The sequence below is a fragment of the Chelmon rostratus genome, chromosome 24 (genome assembly GCF_017976325.1).
Source record: "Chelmon rostratus isolate fCheRos1 chromosome 24, fCheRos1.pri, whole genome shotgun sequence".
In the NCBI taxonomy this organism is placed as follows: domain Eukaryota; kingdom Metazoa; phylum Chordata; class Actinopteri; order Chaetodontiformes; family Chaetodontidae; genus Chelmon; species Chelmon rostratus.
The window spans coordinates 4,167,891-4,188,925 of record NC_055681.1 but is presented as its reverse complement, the minus strand read 5'-3'; the positions used below and the strand labels follow the sequence as shown (position 1 = coordinate 4,188,925).

At 42.2% G+C, this 21,035-nt stretch overlaps 1 protein-coding gene across 1 annotated transcript in view; it reads left to right on the top strand.

Moving 5' to 3' along the window:
• Nucleotides 1-20,317, top strand: part of LOC121627148 (collagen alpha-1(XXVIII) chain-like) — a 29,784-nt gene extending 9,467 nt beyond the window's left edge. Inside the window, exons 12-36 of the mRNA XM_041965838.1 lie at nt 350-418; nt 520-588; nt 1,356-1,424; nt 5,162-5,230; nt 6,118-6,186; nt 7,674-7,742; nt 7,952-8,020; nt 8,109-8,180; nt 8,276-8,344; nt 8,474-8,545; nt 8,702-8,770; nt 9,667-9,735; nt 10,209-10,277; nt 10,986-11,054; nt 11,997-12,065; nt 14,090-14,158; nt 14,247-14,315; nt 14,404-14,484; nt 14,637-14,672; nt 15,262-15,298; nt 15,496-16,053; nt 16,674-16,948; nt 17,037-17,265; nt 18,925-19,119; nt 19,310-20,317. Of these exons, the coding sequence (XP_041821772.1) occupies nt 350-418; nt 520-588; nt 1,356-1,424; nt 5,162-5,230; nt 6,118-6,186; nt 7,674-7,742; nt 7,952-8,020; nt 8,109-8,180; nt 8,276-8,344; nt 8,474-8,545; nt 8,702-8,770; nt 9,667-9,735; nt 10,209-10,277; nt 10,986-11,054; nt 11,997-12,065; nt 14,090-14,158; nt 14,247-14,315; nt 14,404-14,484; nt 14,637-14,672; nt 15,262-15,298; nt 15,496-16,053; nt 16,674-16,948; nt 17,037-17,265; nt 18,925-19,119; nt 19,310-19,317 (2,598 nt within the window). The 3' untranslated portion in view covers nt 19,318-20,317. The remainder of the gene's footprint in view (nt 1-349; nt 419-519; nt 589-1,355; nt 1,425-5,161; nt 5,231-6,117; nt 6,187-7,673; nt 7,743-7,951; nt 8,021-8,108; nt 8,181-8,275; nt 8,345-8,473; nt 8,546-8,701; nt 8,771-9,666; nt 9,736-10,208; nt 10,278-10,985; nt 11,055-11,996; nt 12,066-14,089; nt 14,159-14,246; nt 14,316-14,403; nt 14,485-14,636; nt 14,673-15,261; nt 15,299-15,495; nt 16,054-16,673; nt 16,949-17,036; nt 17,266-18,924; nt 19,120-19,309) is intronic.
• Nucleotides 20,318-21,035: the final 718 nt, after the last annotated feature.

Below are 21,035 nucleotides of genomic sequence, written 5' to 3'. Positions count from 1 at the left end.
CTTCGTGTGCCCTCCTGCTGCACACCATGGACATGATTTACAGCCTCCGAGTGAATAATTGCATTCTTTACCAATAAGGTCTTCACTGAAGGAATGATAGAACCCATAGTTGGCCTAAAGTTTTAACACTTCTTTAATAATAGCTAAATATTAGGGTGTGAAGTGGAGGAACGAAGAATGGACAAAATTAAAGAAATTATGGATTTTTTTTTTTTATTGGATTTGGCAAACCTGGACAGCTTTACTGATGTTCAATTATGTCAAAATGAGGCCTTGGACCCAGGACTAAAACAAGCATTGTCTATGTGCATCTGTGTGTACACGTCTGCCCCTGCCTGTCTTTTTATAGGGGGAAAGGGGACCTGCTGGGCCACCTGGAATCCAAGGGGAAACAGGGATCGGCCTTCCGGGACCCAAGGTAAAGTCTGCCACCCTACTGTTTTGGAAAATTAAGTCGTGAGAACATAGTAATGTGTCTCACCGTGTTCTTGCACTCATCTGCTCTCTCACACTCCACAGGGCGATGTTGGTTTCCAGGGACAACCAGGTCCTCCCGGTCCTCAAGGAGTTGGCGAGCCTGGACCACCGGTAAGAAACAGCACACACCTCACACCACTGTTGGTGTTACTGCAACATTAATTGACCCTTTATTAAGTGCCAGCCGCAGGTTAGTGATGCTGTTTTCTACACCTGTCGAGGCTTCCGCTCCGCCATCAAAATTCATAGTATTTGTTTAAACTGTGGGTAGCTAACTAGCTAATTAACTCTGTCTCCAGCTGACTTTTTAATGTTTCTGTCTGACTCATTATAAATGAGGACAAGGTAAATGCAAATTACATGATGACTAAGTACACCACATAGCTAAAGACTGAGACTAACAAGTCAGCGTTCTCACCAGTTGATGATCCATGAGCTACGTGCTCTGCATTGATTGGTGCAGTATTTACCACTTGCAAAAAATGCTAATGTTGCTAGCACCAGTTGACTTATGCAAAGCTGGTTTTCAGTGACAATGTGAATACACCTTAACTGAGGAGTTTGGGAAACTGTCACGGGTATGAGTTTGGCTGAAGTTATTGGAGTTGAATCAGTTAAAGAGCAGGACAAGCAAACATATTTAGCTTACTTCAGAGCAGACAACAAAACAAAACATGACCCTCCAAACTCTTTACATGCTGAGTCTCGGTCTTACTGCAGCTTTATGTGGAGAAATCCAAAGCTTGGTTTGTCTGCCATGCCTTGCTAAGGTTGCTAAGCTGTGATCAAACAATTGCTGCTTAGAGAGCAGTCAGGTGTTAAAGAGGTCATTTTTTATGCACAGTCAGTGGTCATTTACTCTGTTTCGATTTACACAGGGGCCTCAAGGGCCACATGGAGTCCAAGGAGAGAGGGGACCATCGGGAGAAGGTCTGCCTGGACCAAAGGTGAGTAAGTGTCTTATGTCTCAGGCTCTTTGGGCTCACAGTTTTTCCTGGGAGGTTCATGCACTTAAGACAGTTTAAAGCTTTGTACCCTCTTGACCCTATTTCATGCATTCATCTTCATACCTACCCACTGACCTGTGCAAAGGCCCCGTCTGGGCTCCAGATCCCAGCGCATAGTGACAGGAAATTGACAGCGTGTGGTTACAAGACTTGATAACACAACACAGAAGTGCCATAAATTCACATACAACAGTGCAGTATGGCTCGTATTACCTCATCGTATGATCCGTCCCTGCTAGAGGACGCCTCAGAGACATAAAAGAGTGAGTGACTCAGTGAACGAGGAAAGAATGAGTCTGTTCCTGCGTCTGTCTCTTCTCAGGATGTACACAAACACACACACATTGGCTCTGTACCACATGTGGATACACGCTTACACACACACGTGCACACATGCCCAGAATCCAAAGATTAGAAATGTTCCCTGCCAGAGCTTTTTCCATTTCCCATTCTTGTGCGACTTGCTTCATTAATTTATGTCTTTTAATATCTTAAAAAGAAGCTTTTTGCATTTTTGTCTGGGAATTCAGGCTCTCTTAGTGGCCTGAGGTGCAGTTTTTATTCTAAATTCTAAGATCACACATGACAGATGTCCTTAAAACTGACCATTTTAGGCCAAAAAGATACTCCACAAGTAGAATTACTCTCCTTGTAGTTTAGAGGAGATTATAAAAAGGCATTTAGACCATTAAGTGCAAAGGTAGAATTTACAGAAATTATTATCAGTTATGTGAATAAGTGTGAAAAATCCCAAACATTTGAATACCTGTTATCTTATTGTTAGGGATCATGATGTGTCACGCTGTGTGCACTCGCTGTATCTGAAATGAAAATGTAATACTGGGGCTCAACACGCTGTAGATATCTGTGCACAATTTATCAGCATTTATCTCCTTCCAGGTGTGTAACTTGGCACAGTCCCACACTTAACACACCCATCAGCGTTCCTTTAATGCTTTTTGATTCTTGTATCTACCAGAGTTAATTTAACTCTTAGATATTTTTAAACATATGCCCCAAAGCCATATAAGGAAGCTGACAGCTCTCCAAATCAGCACTTCTTCACTCACTGGCATTGTAATTGCAAGGTCTTGTGAGTGCTTCCTTTCAAATTGTAGGTGCAAAACAGACCAAACCGCTTTTGTTGTTTTAAAAGGTCCAGACAGTTAAATTAAGCGTGATTAAGTTAGTGGAATGTCTTTAGGTAATGACAAATGTAATCACTTTTTGGCTGTTACAGCGAAAACACACTGGCTTTATATTAGAAGGTGCTGCAACCGTAATTAAGGTGAAAATCATACTTTTTCCACTTCCCCTGGACTTTCATCTGATTTAACATTTGCTGACTTTCCTCTGAGATGGTAACAGCTAATTTCCAGCCCTGAACAGGAGGAGGTGTATCTCTCAATGTTGGAGATTGGCCTCAGGGGTGCTTGTTTTTTCCTCAACAGGAGATTTGACCGCGGACTCGCAGATGGCGTGCTTGTTCTTAAGCAGCGTTCTTCACATGACGTGTCTCGACAAGCTGCAGATTCGCAGGAGCTCAGCAGCAATATTACCCTTTTTCCACATCATTAGCACCTCGGCCACTGTGCCAGAACGAGAGATCGTAGAGTTATGACAATAAATCTATACTTTTTAAAGCTGACATGCCAATGCTGCATTAATATGCTAATCAGTGTATGTCTGTGTCTGTCACTGTATTTCTGTTGTCCTTGGATGGCCTTGGATGTCAGGGAAATGTTCTCAAGAGAGAAAAGACTTCTCTGCAGAGACATACACAGCCAGACATTATGCTGCACTCTTTTCATTTTACTTACTGTCATCTTGGATTACTGGTCTAATCCCTCACTGTGTTTCCCGTCCTACATTTTCTGTTTTTGAACACTTACAGATCCTCTCCAGATGCATATTAAGACATGTAAAATACTATTTATCATATGGTTTTTTTTTCAGCATGTGCAGTAACCCTCACTACTGAGACAGGGTTTAAAGCACACCTTCTGTTTCTCTCTCTCTACAGCAACCATCAGTATGTAAATATGGAGATGCATCAGGCCCTGCACCACCACTATTGGCCTAGTTATACACAATGAGCAGCTAACATAGAACAAGCCACAGGTTTAAAGTGGGACAGTCTCCTTTTTGAAAGAAGAAAAAACACATTCTTCCTTGGTCTGGTATGACCAGTAGCTACTAAGGCTAATGTTGGCAAACCTAAGATAGATACTAAGCCAGCTGACTGACTCCCTACTTGTACTACTCTCACACTGTGTTTTAGTATGTACCATTATCATGTAGTTGTTACATCCTCATATATTTACATAGTCTGTCATATAAAACGTTTACTGAACTGGCTGGAAAACTCCCCTATCATCTCGATGGGCATAGAAACAACACGTTATCTGGAACAGTAAGCTGAGTGTAAGTGGGCGTCTGCACTGAACCGAATATTTAACCTGACATGAAAGGCTGCCACTTTGGGTGCAAACTGTTCTCAGGGGATTAAGCAGAGTGCTGAGGACTTTTATTTACAATCCTAATGACTTTGGTGATCCCCTGACTGCTCTTATAGCGCCACCATGAGGTTCACATTTGTGGTTTTAACGTATGTCTCAATAGCTGTTGCTGTGAAATTTGGTTCAGGCATTCAAGTTCAGCTGAGAATAAGTTCTTGTAACTTTGGTTATAGCAATTGTTATGACTGAACTTGCCAACATCAGGTCAAAAGTATAATTTATCCATATGGTTCATGTCCAAACACCTGCAAACTATTTACACTCCCATTAGCCTGAGCTGTACTTTGTGTTTAGAGCTACTTAGCAAATGTTAGCATGCTAACATTTAGCCTCACAGAGCCAGTAGCATGGCTGTAGACTGTTCATCTTGTCTCTGTTCAGTACTATGGAGGGCTTAAATTTCTACATTGCGGTTATGAAATGGTATGTATTTGGGTGTTAAGTATGAAACAGGCGTACTGGACTGATCTCCGTTATTTATAATGTCACAAATCACTCACATAGATTAATATCTCGGGGGGAGAAAAGAGAGGCGTTCCCCCTTCAGCTGAGAAATGTGAAAACAGTTCTCTCATGACAAACTGTAGATGCTGTCCATCATTTCATATTGTAAATGTCAAACATCCAGGGGGAGGGGACCATCAGGATACAAACATTTTGGGACAGACAGGTCTTTAATGTCAGATTTAAAACTTGGAATTGCTCACAGTGACTTGTTAGGGACATTGTGTTGGTTTCTGTGGTAACGATGTGCAGTAACAATTTACTCACACTTGGTGCCAAACTTGTCTGACAGTAAAACATCTCTGTCTGGATAGTGCCTCTGTAAACAGTGCTGTCCATCAGCTTCAGCCCAAGCTTGACGTGTAGACATCAACATAAACAGGAATTAAAAAGGAACGTTTACCCAACCTTCAATCTCAATGCCCACATTTGGCTTCTATAGTCTGCTGTGAAACGATGTGGACTCAACGTGGATATCACATAATGTGAGTCGTGAAAAGAAGATTTTGTGTTTGTCTGACTTGCCCTGAGGAACATGGCATTTTCTGGCCTTCCCATTATCCTTCACATGCTCTTCGATTGTCTTTTTTTCATATATATGTTGACTGCTATTTCAAGAAACAAATGCAATAACTTCTCCGTCTGTGTTCACAGGGAGAGCGAGGCTTGGAGGGGCCACGGGGGCCCAGAGGACAACCAGGCGTGGGAATCAAAGGAGACAAGGTAGAGTGCAGAGAGGTTGTAAATAAGGCGCCTGGCTGAAATACGTTTATACAGACATGAGGATAAAGCCAGAGTCCTGTTGCAAAGAAGGCCAAGAGTTGCCAGAGCCACCGCTGAATGCATTCGGTCTTGTGTTATATAGGAGGTCACAGTCTACAGGTGATGAATCAGGGTCAAGGCTGTAGGAGGAGTTCAGCTTCACAGTTTTGGGCTGATGAATGTGGGAAAGCTAGCTCTGCAATGACACGGTCATATAATTACATAAAGGTACTCTTGCTACAGTTTGAGATGTGTTTGCAGATTTTTGCAGCCATCTGGCAATCTCTGAGCTGACAGACGTTGATAGGACATGACTAGGAGACTTTGAGTTGATTTAAAATGTGTTTTAAAGTTGCATAATTCATTTTATGTCACCAGAATATGACGTTAACATTTGGGAATGAATGAAACCGTTTCCCTCAGAAAACATGAGTCTTAAAAAACAGGAAGATTTTTACATGGGAGCTCTTGGCTCAGATTGTGCTGACAGTTTTACTGTAGCCTTGTGGTGAAGCTCATCACAGACAATTGCAATGTTTCCATGTGGTAATGGCAAATCAGTGCCTGCAGGGTTTTCTGGGCATTACCATCATAAGTTTATGGTATTAATGTTGCATATAACAGATGAAAAGATATTACATCAAAAGATTAAATGTCATACATACAAAAAATTTTACTGCAGTGTACTCAATGCAATGTAATTACAGTTTATATCCATTACTGAGCCAAAAGGAAAAGAATCCTTTACAGTTGGGTGCTTTTCCACATGCAATAAATTATGAAACACATACTATTAACATTTACATGCTGTTATCATCATTAACCTCCATTGTTATCTGTACTTGTAGGGGGATTTTGGCCCTCCAGGTCTTCCAGGGCCCCTCGGCCTCCCAGGAGTAGGCATACAGGGCGAGAAGGCAAGTACTTTGATAAAGTAACTCCCACTGTGGCTTAAACCGTCAGAAAATTACAGATTTGCATGTTAATCCTTAATGTAAATTCCATACCAGTCTGGTGAAGGGACTGTAAAAAATTATTGTGGATATTGTGCATCCACTGAGATATAGATCACATCTTTTAAAACGGCTTATTGATCGCAGATTTTTCAGAACTCCAGTTTCTGTGTCTACATGTAAAACAGAGTATGTGGAAACAATGATGAAGATTTGTGTTTTTAAGTTACTACCACCAAAGACAAATACGCTCCCTTTGCATACTAAGAATGTTTGTCCAATATGACCAAATATGACAGCAAAACTAATAATATTCCCATCAGCTGTACTTTGTTTAGTGCTAAAGAGCTAATGCTAAGCATGGCTGCAGACTCTTAGTCTTGCTGAACAAAGAGCTGCCACTATATGGTTATTGCTGCTGCTGAATGAATGAACTGTGATCAGGCACCAGCTACAGGGGGCTTGAGTACCATTTTTTTGCTATTTGCTTTTATTTTTTGCTTTACTGGATTCAAAATAAAAGGAATAAAGGTAAATTACATAGAGTGATTGAAGGTCGGTCTGACTGATTGTCCTTCGCAATTAAACCAACATGATACAGCGCAGAAGTTGCATAGCTGTTTGTGTTTTGGAGCAACAGCTGGAGACTCAGAGGAGATTGTTTCCTGCTGACAGCTGAGCCAAAGATCATTTCCCTGATATCAAAACACATGTTAATTACTGTCAGAATGTGGCTGTTTTCCACTGCTCACTGACATGTGGTAGAGGGGGAAACAGGTGTGTGTGTGTCTCTCACGCTGCACTGCCACTGAGCTCTACTCATGCATGAAGCCCTTTGTATCTCCAGAGGGAGCTGCGTGAAGTCTGATAAATATCCTTGAGTGATGTCACTTGAGTCAGGGTCAGGTGGGTCTAAAAAAAATGTGTAGCTGTCTGTATCCCAATCCTCATCTGTTTGAGGCTGGAAGCTACATTACCCACCAATAGCATAAATCTCTGACATAACTGTTAGCAGTCGAGTTGCACAGTGGGTAATGAAGGTGCCTGATTTTAATGAAGGAAAAACAATATGTCTGGTTCTGCTGCATCAATTTTGGCTATTTTTTTAAATTCAAAATCGTCCATCATGAGTCCCACAGTGTTACAGGACTGCAGGAGAGTGCAGCTCAGGCTACATTAAGTTTTTGTCTGAACGTAGCCTCCGACGGGTCCCGTTGGGCTTGGTCGCTCTACACTGCAATGCTAAATCAGTGCAATACTCTTTTACCTTTATAATTATTAGTTTATTAGTTTAACGCCATGATGTAAGCTAGCCTTCCTCTAGTCTGACACAATGTAGCGCCACTGTAGTGCTGCTTTCTTGAATAAAGCAGAATACATTCAGTGACCAATGACAATGAAGATCCAAGGTTATTGTGTCTTTTTATTATTGCATCCATTTATCCTTGCAGGGCATGGAAGGACCAAGGGGGCCACCAGGGAGCAGGGGGGCACCAGGAGAGGGCATGCCTGGATCCAAGGTTTGTACATTCACTTGCGGTGTTTGATGATAAAGTCAAATCAGCAACATTAAGGCCCACAGTTTTAGTTTGCACAAAAATCCTAGTGAGATTATTTAGTTAAAACATTCTTAGGGTCTCAGAAATGAAAGCAAAACGTTAGCAGCAGTGTCTAATAAGACCGAGAATGAGTTCTTAAAATTATTTTGTCAATGTGTCTTGTCTCACAGGGAGATCAAGGTTTGCCGGGTGAAGTTGGTGCTCCAGGAGAGAGAGGAGCTGGAGACCCTGGAGCTAAGGTGAGTCAAAACAGCAACCGCCTATATTTTTACAGTACTTAAATTTTCCAATCCATAAACTGACACAGATTCACGAACCTGTCCTCAGGGTGAACCAGGATCAACAGGAATGCCTGGTTTGCCAGGCCTGCCCGGGGAGGACGGAGCCCCTGGACAGAAGGTAGTTTAGCTGACCACCAGCTGTATCTACATGTGTGTCTTTGCTCCAGTTTCAAGCCACTGAAAGGAATAAAACATGCATGTTTGTGTCTTTAGGGTGAGCCAGGAGCTCTAGGTTTCAGGGGGCCAGAGGGGGCACCTGGAATTGGCACCCAGGGGGAAAAGGTAAAAAAAAGTGCCATCTCCTGCTCATTTTTTTGCATGTCTTGCTAAAACTTTAGCAAGTGCTGACATGAATAATAAGTACAGTCATGACTGTCAGATTAGTAATAGTATTCCAATGTGATCCTTAAGGGCGACCAAGGCCAAAGAGGGATAAGGGGCTTGACTGGTCCACCTGGCATTGCTGGACCCTCAGGACCAAAGGTGAGGAGCTGTTAAGCCCTGATAAGCACTAAATAATCCAGTATTATTTGCACCAAGACCCTGTCTGTGACCAAATGGAAGAAAAAAAATTACTAGAAAATGATTAATTATTTAAGAGTTAATGATTTTAACTTGGCTGGCATTCATCTTCATCAGGGAGAACCGGGGACACAAGGCAGGCTGGGTTTACCTGGTCCACCAGGCCGTTTCGTCGCAGGGCCCAAGGTAACTACTCCCGGTCTACTGTAGTATCATTAGAAAACCTTGGAACCTTGTTATGTTTCCAGTACACGTTCATAAAACAAGTGGTAATGATGTTAAAATCCTTCCAAGAGCTGTTCATGAAATTGTTTCTTGAAACAGTTTAGTGTAATTATGTCTTAGCAACGGTGGAAGAAGTATTCAGATCCTTTATTTAAAGGTGCCATGCAGAGTTTTCTAGTTAACAAACAACTGTATGTGTACATTCACTGTTTCGCACCAGAATGCATTACAGTACAGTAAACATGCTGAATGCAATTACAAAAATTATTGTTTACACAATGTACTGACACACTTTATATACTGTGGACTAGGACTACCAACTGCTCCCAACCTTAAGGGGCCTCAAAGACCCCAGGTTAACTGTGAGGCATGATGTCATCAAACTAACTTAGTAACTGATTTGGTTTGCTCATACCAGACCTATAATGGCTGCAGCAGTAAAAACCCATAAGTGTGTAAAATGTTCAGTCCGTATTATGCTGACATGGTGCATATTCCTAAATAAATGTTTGAACCACACCATCTTGGTAGGCCGGGGGTCTGATTAGGGGCCCATAGCTCACTTTTGCCCTGGGGCCCTTTAGCAGCTTCATCCAGCCTCAACCGATGAATGATTTGATCTAAAGCAACGCATGATATTTTATGATCTCATCACAGGTTTTGTATGTAAGATTTCAGTCCGCATTGTTTCCTCTGGAGCAAAAATTGCGAAATTGTGCTTGAGTACAATTTAAAGTAAGAAAATGTACTTGATTACATCACACCACTGAATGTCAGCACTATGATAGGAATCTTTGTAAAATGGTGTTATTGGGTTGTGTCAATATAGAGCTAATGGGTGCTAACATGTGTTCTAGGGTGATGTTGGCCCAAGTGGTCCTCCTGGTCCAATTGGGGAGACTGGCTATGGACTTCCTGGTCCAAAGGTAACACTCAGTAGAAGCTTCTCTTCTAAAAAACAATGCGTTCAACTTTTGTTGAACTCGTGTCTTGGATGTGCACCTACCAACACTCCAAGTCAGATTTTCAACAAGTGCAAACATGTTGCCACAGCTGAACGGTCTGATGAATATAATGTGAGGCAGATCCCTCACCATAAAGACCATTTCCCAGCACCAACAGAGAAGATGTCAAGACGTCTGCCTGGAAACACAAATTTGCATACATCCTGTGGTGCTGTCCCTGCTCCTTTTAAATTTCAGTTCGTAAAATGCTACAGCATGTTTTATGGTTTTAACCACCTCCCCGGTTTTGATGTATTGCACAATACTTACAATACAGAAGCACGCCAAGGAGCAGGAAGCACATGAGTCCATTTATATCCACATTCCACTCTGGATATCACTTTGTATCCTTCGCATGAATGAATTATTGACTTTTACATATTTATTGGATGCAGGGTGACCGTGGAGATCGAGGCCCTGCAGGTCCATTCGGTCCCAAAGGAGATGGCTATCCCGGCCCCACGGTGAGGAACTGATTTAGACACTGACATGCCCACCTGTCTGCTCGTAAATCTGTCCCTTTATACCATCTATCTACACTTTACATTTAGCTATCTATCCATCTGTCTTTTGTCTTCCTTATTCTACCCATCACTTTCAACCATACATCCATCAATGAGACATTTATGACTGAACGTTACAGTAGCTGACCCCTGTACAATATATCTCCTTCAAATATATCTCCCTCCTTGTTTTCCTTAACTAAGACCACAGCAAGGGAGACACTGTAGGGGAAACCAGGATGAAATCAATCACTTTTAGGCTAGTGGCAGTATACATATGGTCACTTAACAAGAGATTTAAAGGAGCAGATTGGTCGTTTTGGGAAATTTGCTTATTCATATATTGCTTTTTTGCTGAGAGTTGAATGAGAAGATCATGTTTGTGCACTAAATATGAAACTACAGCCGGCAGACGGCTCGCTTATCTTAGCATAAGCACTGGAAACAGCAAGCACAACACAGTCCGAAGTTAACAATATCACATCTAAAGCTCAGTAATTAACACGTAATACCTTGTTTAATCTGTACACGAACCACACCGTAAACACAACAGTGCACCTCTGTTTACACGGGGCTATGTGCCAGACTATTTCTTGGCTAGGACTAGTTAATTACTGGAGTTTCCACTAGTTTCACCATAACTGTTTATGTCTACCTCCATGTCTTTAGGGCCCGCCTGGTCTGCCTGGACTTCCAGGAGAACCCGGTCTTGAGGGAGTAGGCATCCCTGGACCAAAGGTGAGAACCTGGATGTGTTAGCCCAGAAAATATCTTTGTCAAGTAAGCGCATGTTAGGGAATAGAAAGAAAGAAAGAAAAGCTGAAGAGTTGCAGTTGGCACACCAGTGTAGTTCTGCTTGTTTTTCTTTTTAAAAAAGGACCAGAACGTGAGATGTGTGCAAACAATCTCCTGCAGCATTGCAACATCACTGCTAATTACTTCACCATTACTTCTGCCATGCATTTCCAATATTTTATTGCTGTCATAACGTATTGAGTGTTACAGTGGAGTAAATTCTGGTTTAATGGTTTCATTCTCTGCAGCGTTACAGTGTTACTGCAGCTTACTGTATTTTAGGTGATTAAAATACAAGTGATATAAATATTTCAGGCTTGTGGTCGATACAGAACAGGAAAGGTGAACTGACGCAGGGAAGAAGAGTCACAGTCATCATTTTGACTATTTGACTGACACTATCTATATTTACACTTGTTTCAAAAATTGACATCTGCATGAAATGCACCCGTCTTCCTCGTTAGGGTTAGGGTATTTGTGCCAGCTTAAAGAAGTGACCACTGCGGACTCTGCTGATGAGGATTAGTAAGATTAAAAGATTCAAATTCAGTTGGAAACAAACACAGGGATACATAACAGCTTGATGTACCACCTCACATGATACAGGCGGTTTGTTTGAGTGTGCCATGCAAGGACACATTTAGAGAGATTTTGCATTGAAATGAACCTCTTGTCAAATACTGTAAAATCAATTTCAGAGCCGTGTTTGAGCAGCATTGAAGATAAGTGAAAGTATCTTCCCAGTGAAAGGTCAGGTCATTTATTTGAGAAAACTGATAACAGGAAACAGGATTTTACTGAGCACAGAAGTTAATTTATTTGATGGATTGTAAATGTCTGTGTTGTAAGTGTTCATATATCATCTCTGTGTTTTCTCCTGTGCAGGGGGATGTTGGCTTCCGAGGGTTGCCTGGTTTACCAGGACCTCCAGGTGAAGGCCTCCAAGGACCTCCGGTACTTCATAATTTTCACCTTTTTCTGACTGTACATGCCTGTGAACTGAAATGACTTATAACTCGTTAAAAAATGAGTGCTAACTGCAAACACACGTCAAGGACAACATGGTAATGTATTTGCTTATGCAGAAAGCCTCCTGTAATTTTATTTGACATACAACCAGATGGTCGTGATTGAGTCATATTCTCTGAAGAATTACGTAGTCAGACAGTTCCAGATTGGAAAAAAAGTGCTTCATCTTGTGTGCTAACATGCCCACCGCAGGGACCTTATATGTATATATTTAAAGACTGCCTGTTCATTTGTTCAGGGTGTTCATCATGATTTTCCCCGCAGCACTCTGACACATCGGTGCAGAGTGTGAATCTCTGCGGACATATGTGTGTAATGAGAAGCACTTGGCCTAACAGGCCTAACTGAAGCAACACCCAGCACCCACGTTTCCTCAAATATCACATCCAGATTCCCTGCAGGCTCCAGACCAGTGTTTCCACAGGTTGCAGCGCTGTCACAATCATGCAGCGGACTGAGGACTATAAAACAGGAGACAGTGAGAAAGCAGATCACAGAGGCAGACTTCAGCTCTTAACCATGTTGAGATAATGTCAGAAATTCATGACTCAGTGTTATAAAACAGGGATAATCCTCACCTTGAAAATGTTATTTCCGAGAAGAATGTCAAGCTGTGTCACGGTGTGTTTCACATACATTTTGGTTACACGTGTGAAACGTGACTGCAGTGAGTAATATGTGGGTTTTTATTCCAGTGGACCATGACTTCTTGGATTAGTTTCTACCTTATGCTTGAAGTTCTGCAAAAACAGATTTGCATACTGTTTGCCTTAAAATAAGAACTTAAATCTGTATGATACTTCAGATACAGGAAGTTGACAAATATTGTTCGATGAGTTAGTAATTAATTAAAGTTTTATTTTCATAGCACTTGTGTCACATATCGGACCATGATTGGCTCCAAAATAGTTGTGATGTCACAAAATCTTGCTGGTACATACTGGAGTGTTTCTGCAACAACCTTACCTGGTCTGGTGTGACCAGTAAGCTGTGGTGGCTGATGTTGGCAAACTTAAGCTAGATATTGCCGACACAGCAAACCATAGTGCTCAATTTACTGAAATAAACATGGAGGCAGCTGAACTCAGCCTTTACGGTTTCATTTATAAGTTGATGTGGAAGCCAGATCCATGAGCAGATGATAACGAGAATGACAAGAAACAGAGGCAAAGTTTAAATGATGGCTTTCTGGCTGCTAGTCCTGTAAGGAGGAGTGTGTGTGTCGATGTGGAGTCAGAGCCAGGAGTGGTGGGATCATGACGTGAGTGGCTTTACAGGAACAGATTTCACTCATCCGCCTCTCAGCAAGAGTCTCGTGGCCAGACACTGAATAAATTTTTAATTATAAACCACATCTGAAGTGGGCCAAATTAGATAGATTCCTTATTCTAATCCTAATTATGCAATATTTTAGGATTTAAAATTCTTCTGTAATTACAACATTTGACCACAGAGGTCACTGTTCATCACCGTTGTTGCTGTTTACTTAGAATAAAAGTTGCCTGCAACTGAACGTAAATCTAACTAACATCTGACAAAAAAGTCAGTGCGAAGCTGTGAAGTGATGTGGACATTATTTTACCAGATGTGTTTGGGTTGAGGGTGTGGCTGTGGGTCCGGCCATCACAAAGGAAAGGAAGCGTCAATAAATAAAATGCCACACCACGAGTCTTGTGGTTCAAAAAAGGGCTGCAGAAACCAGACTGGAATTATAACATGTGTTGTTTTCCTCCATGATTTTTTTTTTAAGTCAGACATCTTGCAAAAGATTTTCTACATGAAAGGCAGCTTTGACATCAGTCTGGGGTTCAGCTCTTTTCAGATTTTCAGGTCTTAAACTGACGTGGGACACACCCAGAGGACAGGGCTTTGTTAGCAATAGTGTGTAAGGGGGAGTGTTTAGTCCATTCCAGTGTGGTGTAAACTGCACTGTATCCTCTGTGCTGCAGGGTAACACGGGCCGGCCTGGCCCTCCAGGGCTACCAGGGCCACAAGGACAAGGAATTCAAGGACCAAAGGTAGGCTATGATTTGTTGTCCTTTGTGTATCTGCTGGTCTTTCACTGCCCTGCACCTGCAAAGCAGTTAATTCATGTGTTTGATTCAGGGCGAACAGGGGGCGCAGGGTGTGACAGGGCCAAGGGGGCTACCTGGAGATGGCTTTCCTGGAGCTAAAGTGAGTCGCCATGTTGTCTGGAACGTTTGTGCTTGTGCACACATACTTTTTTCTAATCGCTGACGTTTTTCCGTGCATTGTGTGACAGGGTGACCGTGGCTCGGGAGGGGAGAGGGGCCTGAAGGGAGTCAAGGGAGATATGGGAGACCCTGGAACCCCGGGGCAACCTGTGAGTGAATAAAGTTTTTATTCGTCCATTTATTGTCTTATTCCTCATTTCAGCAAATATTTATTGAATAAATGGAATTTAGAGTGCGCAGAGACGCGGCCACGTTTACAATAATATGATTACTTTGGTTTTTTGATTTTGTATTGTCTTAGGGTCGAACTGGTGTCAAAGGTGAAGCAGGCCTCACTGTGAGTCTTCTCTCTTTTTCATATGTGTTATATTCAGGTACGGTTAGTACTGACATTACTCAGGTATTTCATTTGAGTATTTCCATTTTGTGCAGCCTTCAGCCAAATATTTTACTTTTTCCTCCACTGTATTTATCAGACAGTTTTAGTAACTTTACAGATTACAGCTGTTTTCATACCCTTCCCGTCCAGTGAAAACCACGTATCTCCAAATTTGGTCATTTTAGATTAGATTAGACGTTATTGATCTCACAATGGAGAAATTCACAATTTTGAATGGATTAAGTGTTTCTTTATGGGTTGAAATAAGTACAGCAATAAACTGCAATGTCCACATGAATACAGCTGTAATATTCATCCAAAAATATCACATATAATGATATCACAGGGACCATTTTTCTGTAAATTGAGTACTTTTGATACTTGCTAGTGATACATACTTTTACTTAAGTAAGGCTTTGAATGCAAGACTTTTACTTGTAATGGAGTATTTTCATAGTGTGTTATGGTAAGGATACTTCTTTTAGTGACTTTTTTATCAGCTCGTGTTTACTTATTTGCTCATGCTGTGTTGGTGTATTTCCTTCAGAGAGAGGACATCATCCGAATGATCAAAGAGATCTGCGGTAATGTATCTTGTGATATCTATTTCACTTCTCAGTATTGACTTTGCAGCGCAAATGTTAGAAGAGAATATTTAGTTTCTGAGTCTAAGCCAGTGTCTCATCTTATCTGCAAATCGTCAGATCAGATTCCACAGAGTGACCCTCGCCAAACTGACATTTCAGCCATGATCTCATGTATTGATGTGATGTGATTCCAGGATGTGGGATCAAGTGTAAGGAGAGGCCTATGGAGCTGGTGTTTGTCATTGACAGCTCAGAGAGTGTGGGCCCGGAGAACTTTGAGATCATCAAGGACTTTGTAAACGCGCTCGTGGACCGAGTCACAGTGGGGCGCAACGCCACCAGGATTGGCCTTGTGCTGTACAGCCTGGAGGTGAAGCTGGTGTTCAACTTGGCCCGCTACGTCACCAAACAGGACATCAAGCAGGCCATCAGGAACATCCCGTACATGGGAGAGGGCACCTATACCGGCACGGCCATCCGTAAAGCTACCCAGGAGGCCTTCTACAGCTCCCGCCTGGGCGTCAGCAAGGTGGCCATTGTGATTACTGACGGGCAGACGGACAAGCGAGAGCCGGTGAAGCTGGATCTGGCGGTACGAGAAGCACATGCTGCCAATATTGAGATGTTCGCTCTGGGGATTGTGAACACCTCCGACCCGACGCAGGCTGAGTTCATGAGAGAGCTGAATCTGATCGCCTCTGACCCGGACGCCGAGCACATGTTCCTCATTGACGACTTCAACACCCTGCCAGGTTAGAGAAGCTTACCTTCACTATTGTTTTGGTGTTACACAAGTTTATCTACTCAACACTGACAGATTTATTTTTCATCTGTACATGTCCTGCTCTGTATTTTTTGAATGTGTTAAATCCATCATAGTGAACATTTATTTGGTTTAAATGTCACAACAAGACTCAGGATGTTTTAAGGTTTCTGTTTGAGTACAGATTAAACAAATGAGACACAACTAATCGCAATTTGTCAACTTCAGAGGTCCTGGTAGGTGGATTTCTTTTAACTTTGGACAGAGCCCGGCTAGCTGTTTCCCCCTGCTTCCAGGCTTTGTGCTAAGCTAAGCTAACCTGCTCACACCACCGTTAATTAATTGATTAAATGTTATTTTGTCATCGCCAATCATTCTGGACCTTTGACCTTTTCATAAAAATCTGAGGCAGGCTTTTAAGTAATATGTTTGAGAACCCTGCTCTGTAGGATACATCATCTGGGGACCATAAATGTCTGTACAAAGTTGTTCCACTAGTGGAACGGTGGACCAACCAACAGACCAACATGGCTTAAACAGTCTCACAGTGGGTCAACACTCCCTGTGTCCCTGGCTCTGACTTCTCCCCTTTCTGTCTTTCTGTCTCAGCTCTCGAGTCCAAGTTGGTCAGCCAGTTCTGTGAGGACGAGAACGGAGCCCTGATATACAACAGAGTAACTAACGGCTACAACGGCTACAACGGCTACGGAACCAACGGCAACAGGAATGGCAACAATGGGAACTATGCCATCGGTGGCTATGGGTACCGGCCAGTTACTGACACACTGAATGGCCGTCAGAGTGGCACCAACACCGGCACCCACAGTAGTGGAGGCCGGGTAGAGACCACCCAGCATGGCAGCAAAGGATCCGGCACAGCACATGTATGCAGCACACAAGTGCAAATCACACGCAAATTATAAAAAGACAATTCCAGTGTTTAACATTGTTTGCTGGTTTTGTTCCCATCAGGGAGAAGGAGGGCAGCATGTCTTCACTGAGACAACAAACTGGGGGACGGAGCGCGGGGACACATTTACCCGCCACACCTCAGACGTCAGACCTGTCCCTCCTTCCAGAGACAACTCCTCCAGCACCCGGGGCTCCTCCTCATCTTCATCTTCCTCTAAAAACGTAACCGTATCATCCTCAGGTGTATCTGTGGAGCATGTGCCCGCACCAAGACCAGCTCTTCCCCAAGGTACACCGTTTGATTTGCTGTATATGTCTCTAAAATAGCCAATGCATGCAAAGACAAGACGCCGCTGCTTATCCATTCACAACACTGAGCGGTCAGCCGCGACAAACACAACTAAAGAAAATGAACAACAAGAGGAGCTGTTTCCTGTAAAAGACACAGGCACTCCTCAGGCAACAGGAATAAAATTAATCACACCTTCGGGCCAACAGTATTTGCATTTTATTACGGGAGTGTCTTTAAATGCATCGTTCCTCCAGGCGGCATGACACTGAACTATTCTGGCCCTTTTCAAATGACTTGAATTTGAAACATGGTGATATTATTTTAGTTCTATTTATGCATAATTAAGAAATATTAGCATGCAGTTTCAACACGATGAGGCTGTTGCTCATTAGCTTAGCTACAGTTTCAGGTTTCAAATCAAACTCACGTGGTCTCTTCAACCTCATTGCTGTGTCCTTCGTAGCTACAGATCAAACTGTCCCGTAGAAATCACTTGAACGCCACTCGAGATCATTGAGGATAAGTTTAAACCTACAGACACACATGAGCCCACACTTGTCAAACTGCTAATAATTACGCTTCAGAACACTCTGAGAAACCAAATTAGGAGTAAAGAAGTGCTTCGCTGAAAGATGAGAATGAGACACAGACAAAAGCAAGTTTTAATTTAAAATGTGTGTGCTGAAAAAAGAAGTGCAGTGATGAGATCATTAATGATATGTGTGCTCAGAGCAGGAACAGCCAATCAGAGACAAGCATTTACCTACATCTTCCATATTGCTCATATTGTCCTGACATTTTATTCAGCAACATTGCATATTAGTCCAATAGTATCATTCAACTCCGACCCAAGTGGATGAGGTTGCCCAGCATGACCAACCATTTTCCTTTTCATCTCTACGATAGCTATACCGTGGTTCCTGTAAGTCAGCAGTGCAGGGTGGAATATATCAGATCATTCTGCGAATGTATGAGCTTGTTCAAACCAGCAGCCAGACTTCAAGAAGAAAAACAAATGTGTGCGTTTTGCAGCTGTCTACTTCTTGACTGTCTTAAGCAGGACAAATTTGCCATGAATTCTGAGTAAATTAAGACTATAAAACATGGCTGATAGAGCAGCTGCATCAAAAGGCTCAGCTCTGTTCACTGCAGCAGGAAATGTTTGTCTTCTGGAAGAATTATCAGGACAATTCACTGGGAAAATTCAGCAAAGAGTGTAACCAACAAACTGCTATTCTGCATACATTCAGTAACAGGTTAGTCATTGATTACAAATCTGTTCCTCTTTTTTAATCATCCGGTACCACTGTCGGCAAGTATCACTGATTAGTATTACCATGGAAACGTGAAACTGTTTCACTCGGATTAGACTTATCTAAGAACAAGATAAAAAATTTAGCTAAGAAGCAAAGTGCATACACTAATGCTAACTCATCATTGCGCACCAGTTTGGTCAAAGTCTGACCACTGATATCAGATCAGATCTGCTGTGGATCTGCTACCTCCTGTGAAGAAACAGATGTTATCTCAGAAGAGAGCAGAAGAGGCTACTTTGAGGTGGGATTAGGTGGACGGGCCATCAAAGGGAGAGCGATGGTGAAGCATTTTTCATGCTCTGCCTGTATGTTTCCCGTCCTGTGGCGTCTTGTCCTGCAGAGACCGTGCCGCTGGACCCTCGCTGCGGCTTGGTTCTGGATCAGGGCACGTGTCGGGACTATAACATCCGCTGGTACTACGACAAGCAGGCCAACGCCTGCGCCCAGTTCTGGTACGGAGGCTGCAACGGCAACAAGAACCGCTTTGACACAGAGGAGGAGTGCAAGAGGACGTGTGTGATCGGCAGATCAACAGGTACAACCTCATGATTCATCCGTGCCACATTCATGCCATTTATATCATTCACACCTCACTCGTCAAACAGCAAATCTGTCATTTTCTTTCATTTTTTCTGCAATTTCCTCTGCCGAAATGAGGCCATAACAATTTTATTGGTTCCAAATGTTTCAGAGTAGCGACTTTCTCATGTGTTTTCTTTTTCCAGGAGGCTGAGTGAAGGCATCTGCCGTACATCTGCTGTAGATACTTCAAGGAGGGGCAGCTAATACCAGCCTTTTTTTACAGGGTTATGTAAAGTATCTGCATAATTCTCAGGCATGTACATGTACACTGATGTTCCTTACCACCGTTCCATTTGACTTCCTGTCTTTGTGTCCCCTCCTGTAGCACTTATTGTAAAATTATCCTCTTCTAACTACAGTGAAAGAGAGCTTTGATAGATACCTCCAATGTTGTTTTTGTTTTTATATCAGCATCTATACTCCATCTACTCAGGAATACAGGTGATCACTCTCACTGTGTGTGTCCAATGATTCCCACACCGATGGGACATGATCGTTTCTTTCATTCGCAGGCTGTGAGTGCTGCAGAGATTGTGACAAAACGGACTGTTTGCCCAACATGACCAGCAATAACTCTGGTTCCTCGTCAATGTTACAATCATAAAGCGCAGCAATCAATCAATATGCCATAAAGACACAGTGTAGCCATTCATTTCTCCACTCAAACAATCACTGTAGGGTGTATTAGTGCATACTTACAGGAGCCAGTAACACACAGCAGAAATGAAGCCTCTCATCACTTATATCAAAACATTATATAAAAGTTTGTTTTTTTATAGGAAATAACTGATGCTCTGTAACTTCATGGAATAATTTTATACATTTGAATGTGTTTTTTTTAGGTTTTCTGAATGAAAATGTGATGTTTTGTGTTTACATCGTGTCTTTCTCACCTCTAACTGTCGACATTTGTTCAAGCAGTAGTCTTACTCCAGAATACTGATGGACAGACACACATATACACACACTGCCCTCTACTGGGTAACACACAACTCGATGCTGCATGGGCAGAATTTTACTGCCATTGTTGAGCAACTGTTCTGTCACTTTGTTAACCAGCTGTGTCAACTGTGTAAATCCAAACTGCACCGTTTTTAGGACATGGTCAACATTTGATGCCGGACATTTTTAATAAATCTCGTATAAACTAATGCAGAATGTGCAAAGGTATCATATCCTGGTGAGGACTGTGTGAAAGTTATTTGGGGAACGGGGCAGAAATAAGGCTGGGTGTAGTTATTTTTATTTGGGCTGAAGGAAAGGCTGTTTAGCCTTCCCTTGTGAGATTTATTCTACACTGTAAAAACTCAAAAAAAAATTCCATCATGATTAAATAAGTATCTATATGTCATTTTTGAGAAACAGAATAAACATGAATCTTCATGTTTATTTAATAAGACACTTCATTTGTAGTAAATATTGTTTTGCACCTAAAACCAAATCTCTTTATGTGTGAATTGGGAGCTTGCTGTTAGCATAGCATTTAATAATTGTTCAAACATGGAGAATGGCTGGGATATTCAGCACCAGGGAGGGAAATTAGTTTGACTAAATTCCCTTCTACCTCCACTTTTGGCACATTTTGTGAACGTTAAATGTTCTATCAAGATATGAAATGTTGTATCATCTCAAATTGAATTGTGAAAGCTTAAAGAAGCTGTACCATCTCAATGCTGTTATTAACGTTATTATTTTCAGATACTGGCTGCGAGAGTGTTGCAGGGAGCGTTTGAAGAAATAACTTAACAACATAAGGTTCACCCACCTCCCCAGTAATTTTCAGACACTCCCCCAAATTTTTTTGACCCCATATTTGCAGAGCATGTTGTAACTTTGCTTGATTCATCCACTGTGGCTTTAGGGAAGTGG